This window comes from Ambystoma mexicanum, chromosome 9, assembly GCF_040938575.1.
Source record: "Ambystoma mexicanum isolate Mex_15411 chromosome 9, UKY_AmexF1_1, whole genome shotgun sequence".
Lineage (NCBI taxonomy): Eukaryota > Metazoa > Chordata > Amphibia > Caudata > Ambystomatidae > Ambystoma > Ambystoma mexicanum.
Window position 1 is genome coordinate 1,338,717,127 of NC_090931.1, and position 12,389 is coordinate 1,338,729,515.

The 12,389-nt window shown below is 46.4% G+C and overlaps 1 protein-coding gene across 1 annotated transcript in view; it reads left to right on the forward strand.

The window, feature by feature from the left end:
• LOC138489118 (leucine-zipper-like transcriptional regulator 1 homolog) overlaps positions 1 to 12,389 on the forward strand; it is a 406,596-nt gene that overhangs the window by 252,904 nt on the left and 141,303 nt on the right. The window contains exon 6 of the mRNA XM_069616746.1: positions 3,748 to 3,868. Coding sequence (XP_069472847.1) covers positions 3,748 to 3,868 — 121 coding nt within the window. The remainder of the gene's footprint in view (positions 1 to 3,747; positions 3,869 to 12,389) is intronic.

Below are 12,389 nucleotides of genomic sequence, written 5' to 3' on the forward strand. Positions count from 1 at the left end.
CCCGAGGACTGCAGACAGTGACACGGAACGTGTCTCATTTCAGAAGGATACCAGTGACTACATGGCAAGAAGAGCCGGAGACCACACAGGCAAGGAATGCACGTACCCCCAGGTCCAGATAACGCAAGAGGGTGGACCAGGAGGACCGCCCAGAGAAACACCAGAGGACTGTACCGAACAAATTAAAGAGCCGTAAAGCTCTGGGGTTGTCGACACCCCGAAGAGAGAAGGGTGCGACTACGTGGGTTCGTCCTGCATGGAATCTATCAGCTAGCTGAAGTCCTGAGACAATAAGATAGAACTATGTTCATGTGAAGTGTACCCTCAGACATGCAAGGGGACATTGCTCAAACTGTTTCACAATTTGTTTTGGTCAAAATCTACATTGGGAAGGGATGTGATATGGTCATGTGACAGTGTTGGGCGCAACGTGGCCGTGACAGGCCCACGTCGGAGTGGAAATAAAAGGGAGGAGAAAGCCTATCAAAGGGTTATTTCCTCACACTGGAATTGCCAGTCGTGTCTGTGTCGTCTGTTCGTCCGCGTCCCGCCGCCCAGCAGGGGACCAGACCTCACACTCTCCAGGACATGACCGTGCTGCTTCACCAGCAATGGACTACTAGGCACTAAGAACATTTTGGGAAAAAATGTGTCTACTTGAATGCAGTGCTAATAATAGTGTTCCATGATTTAAAAGATTTGAGCACAAAACACGCAGCGCATAGCGGGTGCCTATTGTGATGTTAGCATTCCACCTACTTGTGAGTGGATGGTCAAGAGTTTTGATGTACAAGTTCTTTCTGCCTACGAAAAGACTATGTTCTGTAGATTGCACGAAGAAACATGCTATGATGAACAATGGGGGAACTTCAATGATCTTCATGGGTGAAGGCTGCTTGGGTTAATGGGGCCTGTGGAGGTTGTATCTAGTCTCGAGAATTATATTGTGGGGGTGTGTGTTTGTGTTTTGTTCTATGTTGTTTTTTGTGGATGTGTATGTGGGGTTGTTACATGTGCATGGGCTTTGACGGATATGTGATTGTTTCTTTGGTCGAAGCTTTTAATGAAATGTATTTGGCAGTATATTCCTGATCCATCTGCTGTTTCTACATATGTAATATTTTCTTTATTGCTGAAAATGGAAATGAAGTTAAGAACAAAAAAAAAAGAGTTTCAACTTTTAGTTGAGTGAGCGATATGCCGGCATAAGTGTGATTGTGATGCACGTTCTTTGTGATGCGTAGTTGTCAGATGTTGGCTGGGATGCCTCCCACACGTCCGTTGTAGTGTTGTGTTGTGCAATTTTACAACATCTGCATTTTATTTCTTAGAAAATGCTTAAGGGTGATTTCTGCTTTGTTTGCAGGTTGTAAGCGCAGGTATGTTTATTTCCTGCATGAAGGTACACCTCACATGTGTTTGGTAAGTGAGGTGACCTGCAGTGAGTGCAGGGCTCGATGTTTTTGTCAACCAATGTTAGGTATTCGGTCAGTGGGACTGTTGGTAGGGAATTGTAGTTGGGTGCTGACCACTTACTGGTTTTTAGCCTTTTAGTTAGGACTCTGTTAGTTTTTTTCATTTTGGTAGCTTTTCCTTAACATTCTTCCATCACAGCTTCTATGGTGTTTGAATAGCCCGGAAATGTGGGAAACCCTGGTAACTGGCTTTCATTGGTCTCGGATAGGTTGGAGAAGGTCTTTCTTCCATGGAGAGGACATCCGGAAAGGTACTAGCTGTGGGGATATGGTTATAGGTTGAGCAGTAGTATACAGTGTACCCCCACCCTAGGTTGTTGGAATGAGGGGTAGTTGGTCTTTCTTGGTCAGACTTACTTTTTTGGATCCAGGGCTGCCCGGCCAGTGGTATAGGATGGGGAGTTGCAGTTTGTTTTCTCTGCACAGAGTACAGTTGAATGATGCACAGAAAGGTGTTTTGCCATCCCACTTGGGTATTTGAGTGCATAGATTTCTTCTCCACTTTTGAGTAGTGGAAGGCCAGGGCTGAAGCATGAAGATGCACTTCCCATCCTATGCTCCACCTCATCCCCCCTTATCCTAATCTGTGGTTTTCACATGGGTTTCCACAGTGGCTGTACTCTCCGTGATGGTGAGGAGGGCGTGCTGGAACCCCGGCATCTTCCGGATACAGGAGGGATGGCAGCACTGTGTCCCATGACAGGTGTTGGCTGTGGCATAGCCGTGGCTGCTTTAGTGACTGCTGTGTAATCTTCCCGGCTGGTGGAGGGGTCACTGAGCACTGCCATGGGGATTGTGTCCTTCCCAGGACCTGCTGGTGTGTCCACGGCAGTGGGAGGTGAAGGTGGCCCAGCAGCCTTGCCCTGCTGTCTGCGCCTACTGGCTTGACCAGGGGAGGGGGCAGATGTTGTGCCTGGAGTGGAAGGTCCAGCCTTGTCACTGTCCGTGGACTGTGTTCCTGTTGGTAATCGAATGACATGCTGTTGGTCATCTGGAAGACATGTCTACGGGCTTGCATTATACTCATGCAACATTGTGTGTGTCTCCTAGAGATGCACATGTCCTGTGTTTGGCTTGGGTGGCATCACTCCAGTGAGTGCTGCTACTACTAGGTGGTGTTAGTCCCTGCTGAGGGTGTACAGGGTGCATGCATGTACACATTGTCTGTTGGCCTACCAAGGCGGTTTGTTATGGGTGCAGTGGGGCTTGACTTACTGACATGGACTATCTTGGCACACATGGGTGCTTCTCATGTGTCCATGTTTGGCATGCAAGTTTCGACTACAGTGCATGTGAATTGCACCATTTGCCCGCGTCCCCTGCGACCTGTGTGCACGCCTACTGGCCATTTCCTGTTACTGACACAGATCTCGCTTAAAGGAGAAAAACGGATCTGGGCAACTTGGATGGAGGTAGGCGTCCACACAATCGTACCCAAAAGTTAATGGATTGAAGATCTATTCTGACCCTACACAACCTCAATCCAGCTGTGTGACGTCAGTGGTCTACTAATACATACATGTCTAACTGCGCATGGCCAAATTCTGGCAACAAACTGGGGAGACGGATCTGCAATAATGTCTGTCGAAGCCCCACTCGCAAAGGATTTGATCTGCTTTCACCAGAAACAAACCCGTCGGTCACCCTGTCTCAAATATCAGTTATGCTATCACGAAAATAATTGACACCCGAGAGGCTTCATAAAAGGAAATTGCCTGGCTCACCCAATTATTCGCACTGCAACAAATCCATTTGAAATCTGTTTGACATGGTAAGTGGCTATAAACATTTGAGACATTTATACATGTTCAGCATTTGCCTCCATCCAAAGCAATTTAAAAAATACTTGTGCTGTATTTGCAATATTCATGATTTGCCATTACCTTACTGTAAGGTCTCCCCGTTGCATTGTATATAATTTTCCTATCATCACAAATGCACTTGCCACCTGATTCTTTCAGCAGTGTTTTGATTAAAGCACAAAGAAACAAGCCACCGTCAAATATGTAGTGATATAGTAGCATCCTCTGTCATTCCGGCCACTTAACTGCTTGCCGCGCTTTCTTGAGGGTCTTTCTATACATTAACTTTTTCAATACAGTCTCCCCTTCTTTTTCTTTGTAACTTTTAACCTTTTAGGTATGTTTTGACTATTATCTTCCATTATTTGATTTGGTACATACATGTCTTTTATTACTGGCCAATTGTGATTATTGTATGTCATGAAAATCTAATATACCAAATATGTATTTTTTAAAGTGTACCTTTTTAGTTTGCAGGCCCAGTTAATAGGAAGAGCCACAGTGCTGTTGTTTTTGATGCTGGCATGTACCTCTATGGGGGATATTTGGATCTGAAAGGCGCTTCAGAAGAGTTTTGGTTTCTAAATTTTGGTAAGTAAAAATGGACCTGGTAATCCAATGTATCCATAAAGTTTGTGAATGTCCATAGCCTTCGTTTAATGTGCAGGCAATATCGGTCATATTTTTAAACCCTTATTTTTTCTGACTCTCTAGAGGTCAGTGTTTAGCAAGATATAAAGATATCCAAATGCCCCAGTACCAGAGGTTAAAAAGCAGGCCACCCTGAACTCTGCCTTTTTGAAATGTGTACTAATATTGTGGAAAACTCAACATGTTCCACAAAACAGGAACCAGGTTTCCAGAAAATTATGCTTTCAGCAATATCTGAAGTATTGCCTGGCGTAAAAAACAGACTTTTAAACATAACGTTCTCGTTAGTAATGTGGATGTTTTATTTCAGCATTGTGATGAATCCTTAGATGTTGTCACTTCTCCCAGAGGGGGTAAACCCTTCCCATAAGGTCAGGGAGTTGAAGCTGCTACCCGATAGGTTCCCTGGGGGGTGGTGCTCAGCGGGAAGATCTGATGGGAGAGACTCCTGCTCTGAAGACAAGGACGACCATCTAGGGTATGGCCCCGATAGAACCCTCACATACACTAGACTCTTTTCCATCTAATATCTTCTTGACTAAAACCATGTACTTTTGTAAGGCAGAGGACATTACTCTTATAACAACTACTGGGGCGAAGAAGGGAAAGATCCCAAGAAACACCAGTACTGAGATGAGGAAGAGCATTCGAAGCATAACAAATGAAGCTCGGAGAGAACCAGAGCGGTATGAACTTCTGTGGAGGCATGGCTTCCCGACCATCAAACAATAAACAAGGATAGGAGCAACAGCCAACCAGGACGTGCAGCCGTGAAGCCCGGGAATTATAAAGGAGATGCCAGTTTGGCACCCCGCTCCCAACATCACAGGGATACTGCATCTCCTATACCCGCTGGTGCAGATACTTTCCAGGAGAAGGGAGGCTGAAGGATAGAAGTGAACCAAGCGAGGGTGGCACTGTAAGGAATTCATGGTGGCAACAGTAAAGACGGACACAAGTGATCACAGTTCACAGGTGTTTATTAAACTGTATATGCAGGTTGGAAAAATGCCTAATCTAAACCTAAATCTAAGATTGGCGCAAGCTACGACCATCAAATAATAATAAGACAGTCCAAGGGGCGTCTTGTCAAAATAAAAGGGCCTATACTAAGAAAAACCTATTGCCAATCCTTACAACTAATACAAAAAGAGTGTGGGATAGTGTTCACAAGAAAGAAAGAAGTGTTCACAAATGATAAGTCAGGATGCGGTAGCCAGGGGTCTCCCTTCCCCACGTTTTGAGCATGGGACATGGTGGGACTCTGGAGCACAGCATACGCCTTTCCCAGCACTACATTTCCCAGTCTACATTTCCGCTCTCAGGTACCAGGACCTTCGGTGGTTGTCTCTTTTTCTACAAAAATTCTCTTGCCTCCGACGACATGATGTGCTCTAAAAATAATAAACAAATTCTTTTTTTTAAACAATTTTTATTAATTCCAAACTGTACACGTTACAGTTCAACAGCGAATATACACATTAATTCAATATACAGTGTCAAGTTGTATTTTCTCCCCACCTTCCCTCCCTACCACCGGGCCCGCCACACCACCGAGTCTATCAATTCTCATCCGCAGGCATACCCCCCCTCCTCATCTCCCGAGTGACTATCTTCTGGGTCTACCCCATCTGATCAGGCCAATGTCGCTACTAATTGTTTCCAAGCACTCAACGTATATATTTCTTCCTCCCTCAGCCCCTCTAAGCCCTGCTTCATTCCACAACATAGTTTCCGCATTCGCCCATTTGTGGAGGTCCTGCCACCATACATCCCCGCTCGGCCTCTTATACGCCTTCCAACCCATAGCTATTTTACGTTTGGCCAGTATATATGCCAGGTCCTTCAGTTTGCCAACATGTCTAAGTTTGCATGGCCTGGGGAATCCCCCCAGCATGCATGCCCACAGGGAGTTGATATCCAGGTTTAAATCTTCATCCTTCAAGAGTTGAGCTGCCTCCCTCCAGAATCTTCCTATCTCCGGGCATGCCCAGAACATGTGTACCATCCCTGCGTTGTCTTCCCTGCATTTAAGGCACCTCTGTGTCCCGACTCTTTCAAACTTTGCTATCTTCTTAGGGGTCAAATATGCTCTATGGGTGATATATAACTGTATGTGTTGCAACCTCGTGTTTCTTGATACTTTCTTTTGATACCCTTGTGCTCTAATCCATGCCCCATCCCCCATTGCTTCACCCACCTCCTCCTCCCAGTCTCGTCTCGTCTGGACCACCTCCTTCCCCACTTTGGACATCCGCCAGCTCGTATATATCCGGGAGACCTCCTGGCCCCCTTCCGATACATCATGTAATGTTTCTACGACGGCCTCAGGCTGTGGGCTCAGTATTGCTTCAGGCCATGTCCCTCTTATACTTTTCAGCAGTCTGATGTATGTGATATATTGTCCTCGATGTAGTCCAGAGTCCTCCACCAGTACATCAAACCCTATTGCCTTCCCCTCCCACCAGACATTTCCCAAGGTCGCTAACCTGTGCAGTTCCCATTGTCTCCTTATGTGCTCTCATTTGTCCATCTACTCCCTTCAGTGCCACTAGTGGCATCTGTGGTGAGCACGGGTGCGGGTTCTCCAGTAGCTGGCAGGCTCTCTGCCACATTTTCCCCCCTAAATCCAGTAATCTCGTCTGTACCTCCCGCTGTGCTTCTGGCACCCACAGCCACTCCTTTAAGAAATAAGGGACATATTTGGCTCTCAACAATTTAGACTCGGATGTAGGGTCGTCTGACACCACCTCGTCACATATTGTAGTTGACTAACCACATAGTATACCACGGAATTGGGCAGTCTGATGCCCCCCTGTTCATACAGGTTTTGGAGTTTCCATAGCGCTATTCGATTCCTGGAATTATGCCATATGAACCCTCTACACATGCTCTGTAACTTGACAAAGAATTGTTTGGGAATCCTATACGGTATGTTCCTAAAGTAGTTTAATAGCCTAGGTAGCACCACCATCTTCAGCAGTGCTGTCCTTCCCATCATGGTTAAAGGTAGCTTGGCCCAAAAGACAATGCTGTTCTTTATTCTAGACACTGATTCCTCTGTATTCTGTTTGTGTTCCTCTGTGACCTTATGATATAGATCAGCTCTGAGGTATCTAAACGTACTAGTCTCCCATTTTATTTGTAGTACAGGAAATTCTTGTTATGGCATTCCTACGTACCTGCCCAGGGGGAATATGCTTGTTTTTTTTAGGATTAACTGTTATACCAGACAGCGTTGCATACCTCTCCATAACCTCTGGATACTTCAGGTATAACGGCATGTCATCTGCGTACATCGAAATAAGGTGCTGCCCACCCTTAGTGTTGATTCCTACCTCCCCATATTGCTACCTTAAGTGCGCAGCTAAGGGCTCCAGCGCCAAAATGAAAAGCATCGGGGATCATGGACATCCATGTCTCGTGCCTCGCCCTAGTTGCCATTGTTCTGAAATAGTTGCTCCTGTCGTCACTCTCGCCATTGGTTTGCAATATAGCAGCTGCACCCACTTCCGATAAGCAGGCCCAATGCCATACTTCTTCAAAACCACCAACAGCCAGGGCCATTTGACCGAGTCGAAGGCTTTCACTGCATCTAGTGAAATTATTGCTATCTCCCGAGAGCTTCCTTCTGTACGTTCCTGATATGATGGAGTCTTCTAAGGTTGTCCAAGATATTCCTACGTGAGACATACCCGGTCTGATCCGGATGTATGAGTTTGTTTGATCGGCCTCATCCTATTTGCTAGCACTGCTGTAAGTATTTTACTATCCTGATTGAGCATGGAAAGCGGTCTATAAGACCTGCAGTCCGTGCTCGGTTTATCAGGTTTAAGGAGCGGAATGATAATCGCCACCCTGAGGGATCCCGGCAATGTGCTTGTGTTAAACGCTTCATTCAGCATTGCCAGCAGTGGGGGAGTAGGTCCTTTCTATGTTTTGTAGAACTCACTTAGGAGCCCATCTGCCCCTGGGGCCTTACTGGTGGGCAGGAGCTTAATGACGTATTCTAGCGCCTCAATCGTGATTGGGGCCTCTAAATTTTCCATTTCTGCAACTTCGAGTTTAGTAAGGGTAATCTTTGTCAAGGCTCCCTATATATCTATCTCCTCCCTATCTGTAACTTATGCATATAGTTTCCGATAATATTCAAGGAAGCAATCATTGACCCCCTCCTGGGTATCCCTTGTCTGGCCATCCTCTCCTTTCACTTCTCTTATCGGTTGCCTGGGGTGTTCATTTCTATACAACCAGGCAAGAAGCCTTCCCAGTTTACCCCCTTCCACGTGCTGCCTCTCAACATATTTCCTATAGTTCAGATTACATAGTCTCTCCCAGTGGTCCCTACATTCTTGTTGCAACTGACGTATAACCTCCCCCCCCCCCCTTAGGGATCTCGTATTATCTTGCATGTTAGATTCCAATTTCTTCTCTGCGGTCTGCAATGATACCTCCCTGTAACTCTTGTGACTTTTTTATATTGCCGCCCCTCTTCCCACCACCTTAAATGCTTCCCAGATTGTCCCCGCTGATTCTACATTGCCAGTATTCTTAAAATATTCCTGTATTTCCGTTCTCAGATCGTCCCTGAACACTGTCCTTCAACGCTTCGGCCCTCAGCTTCCAGGTCAGAATCCTCGCTCTAGGCGGTGAGTGCTGCCATGTTACTATCAATGGTGCATGGTCTGAAAGGACTATGGCCTTGTATTCTGCTTGCATCATTTTCCCGGTCAGTTCTGTTCCTGTAAATAAGTAGTCTAACCTGGTGTATAGGTTTTGTGGAGCGGAGTAGTGCGAATATTCCCGATTCTGTGGGTGGTGCATCCTCCATACATCCACTAACTGAAAATCCTTCAATAGTGTGCCTAATGCCCTCGCTACCGGGGTGGGTCTCCCAACCCTATCATCCGATCTGTCTAGTGTCGGGTCTACAGTACAATAAAAGTCCCTCTCCTCAAATAACTGCTCCCCCCCCATATATGGGTAAATCTTGGTATATAGGCTTTTGAGATAAACAGTGGTATCTTGATTTGGAGCATACACATTAATGATACTTACTTCCTTATCTTCCACCAGCCCTCTTATTAGCAACATCCTCCCATCTGTGCCTACGGTGGACTGTAACAACTTAAACTGGACATGTGGTGATACCCATGTTATAACCCCTCTGGCATATGCCGAGTACGCTGCCCCTAGGGTAGTGCCCTTCCACTTCTTAGCTACCACCCCTTGCTTCTCTTTAGTCAGGTGAGTTTCCTGCAACAGAGCCACGTCTATTTTCTGTCTTTTCAGATACATCATAACTTTATTTTGTTTATATAATTATTTAGTCCCCTGACATTCCAGGTCATCCTCAGGTATCCCATCCTATCCGATTCCCACTCTGCCCACCTCCATCCTCACCATCCTTCTCTTCTCTCGTGGTTTGTGATTATGGCTCTGCTCTCCCACCCTCCCTTTTCTCCCTTCCCTAACCCTCCCAAATTGGCCTGACCCCCGACCCCTTCCAGCGCCCCTCCTCCCGCTTCCCTTCCTTCACTACCTACCCCAACTCCCCCCTTGGCCCCCATCTTCCCCAAACTGTTGCCCAGCTCCATCCCTGGATCTCAGGCTACCCTGCATCTAGCCGCTTTCTCAGTGTCACCAATACTTAGAGCGGTATCCCCTGCTGAGTACTATCAGTATCCCAACTAAACTACCTCCCGGGGGGTGATAGTGTGTCTCCTAGTGCCGCTGATCTACAGCCACACCTGCGTCTCCTGCTGTAGTCAACAGCATGTTGCAGTATAAGAACATGTAAGCTCCCCTACCGATCTATAAAATCTGAGTATCTTTTTCTTTATAATCTAGTCCCAGTTTCATTATACATGCTGTACTTATCTCTCGTATTATATCCTTGTCCAACATTGCGGCACTGAAAAAATACTGGTTCATTTCTTCGTTCCACTCTCCGTCTGGTCATCCGCTCCTGACGGGCAGTTTCTCGCGTCCAGCCATGCAGTCACATCCTCTGTTGATTCAAAGAGTGCCTTGTTCTTATGGAACACTTTCATCTTAGCTGGGTACAGCAGCATATATCATGTAACCTCCTCTTTACTGCCACATAATTGAAGCGCTGCCTCTGCACCAAGAAAGTGTAGTCGGGGTGCGCGGTGATGCTGTTAGGCAGAAACCTGTGCAGTTCCCTTAGGGACTACTGCAAAAGGCTTAGGACTACAGGTGTTGGCAGTAAACCCAATTGGTAGCAGTCTGTACCACCCAGATTTACCTGGTAGCTGTGGCTGAGCAGCCAGACTTCTCTCAAGAAGAGTTAGACAGTATATAGAGTATACAAAATAGGTACAGAGATACAGTAGCACAAACAAACACTGACCAGAGCTTTGGTATAAAAGTATATAATTATTTAGTTAAAAACACACTTGTAAAATACACTAACACTAATATGGCAAGCAAGTTCAAACACTGTCACTATCAATATATATACATTCCTGATTACTTATTGAACAAGTCTTAGTTAAGACACCACTTATTTGCAGATAGAAGTGAGCGCTTAACCTAAGATGGCACTCCAATAAGTTAGTTAAAAAGGGAGGGAAAAAGGCAGAATTAGGAAAGTACACAATATCAACACTTTAGAAAGAACCACAGCAAGTCAGAAAAGGCAGAGTCTACTGTTAGAGCAAGAAAGTTCATAGGCCAGGCCCACTCTTAGAGAGAGCAAGGCGGAATGTGTCCAAGATCACACAGTTGAATAATACTTTAAAAAGTCTTTGTAGATAGTTCAAAAAGGGTTGGATCAGTTCAGACAAAGTTAGTTAGCAGGTCCCAAGTCACCCCAGGATAGAGAGTCAAGGATTTACGGGACACCTTGAACAGTCTGTTGTAAGGGAGACCAGGCGGGACACAGTACCTGAAATGGTGAGAAAGCCCCAGCGGGGGCAGTTGTTCCTGGCAGCGGGTGCAAGTCGGTGCTTCGTCCAGGGGAAGAGAAGATCTCGACGTGGAGGAAAGCTGGAGGTCGTTGTACTGCCAGGGAAGAAACCAGCCACGGAGTGTCCCGGTTAAAAGGTACTACCCTTTTATTCGCGGTAGTGGTGAAGCGTGGCTATCCGGCCACCGGGGTGCTTGGCACAGGCGATTCGACCACGAGACGATCCAGGAAGGCGAAAAGAGGGCGAACTGGTTATCCCCACCAGTTCAGAGGAAGAAGACTCTCCAGGATGAAGATCTTTTCTGTCGTCGGGAAGTGGTGAGGTGGTTCAGCAGGGCTCCACCGGTGGTGTCGTCGTTGCAGGTCGGCTCAGCTTCTCCCTCTTCGGATTCTTTGGTCCTGTGGCGACTTCTGAAGTTCCAGTCCCCAAAGCCCTGCTTATGCAGAAAACCCCCATTCATCAGTCCTAGCTGCCACTCAAACATGTTAAGTGGTGAGCTGGGCGGCTCACCACTGGGCCAATCACACAAGAGTGCGACTTTTGTTGCCGAGGCAACTCAGTCCAGGGTGCCTAAACCCCCCTCCCACATCTCCTGTAGACCCAGACAGAGTGGCACCACTTTTGGAGGCTTCTATACAGAAGCCCGCCAAAAAGTGGAACAAAGGGCTCGACTTGGGTTGGAGTTACAGAGGCAGAACACAAACGCCATTTTAAAACCGAGTCCTGGCAAAAAGACCCAACCAGGGAATAAATATTAAATAAATAACCCGGCAGTATCTTTAACATTGCACCAAAAAAGTGGTGCGTTTAAAAGGAATGGGAATATCCCATAGGAAATATTCTGGTGGAATATTTCACGTGGTAACCACTGCCAACAGCCAGAAACTCGACGAGGGGGGATTGCACAATGCCCCCTTGAAAAACAGACCCAGGGGCAATCTAATTACCCCTACCAGTACTTCCACAATATGATGGTTTGTACTGGTTCTGTTCACTATTTAAGACTAGTAAAGTCAATGGTGACTTTACATGCCCTGGGAGACAGGAGCCAGTCCCAGGGTATGGAGTCTGTGTTTGGGTGTCACTATGACACCCATGTGTTACTGCACTGAGGGTGCTGTGTAACACACTTACCAAAAATACATGAAACCCTATGGAGTAAAAGACCCCATAGCCCATAAAACACATTACAAAGTCAAAGGATATCTCAAATCATGTCTAAGAGTGGGAGAAAAAGAGTCTCACTCTTAGCAGGAGAAAAAAATAAACCCCAAAAATCCATTAAAGCTGCTGGGGGACTCACTAGGTTTGGGAAATTAGCCTTAAAAGAGAATTCTCCCTAACAGGGGTGCGCGGTGATGGTCGCAGATGCCCTGCTTATCTTCGCTCCTTTGCGAAAATGCTCCAAGACCTTCTCCCTGTCTTTGTAGTTCAAGATCTTAGCGATGATTGGCCATGGGGGGGCCCCCGGTGGCGGCTTACTGACAAAGGCTCTGTGCTCTCTTTCCACTGCGAAACCCTGGCTGAGT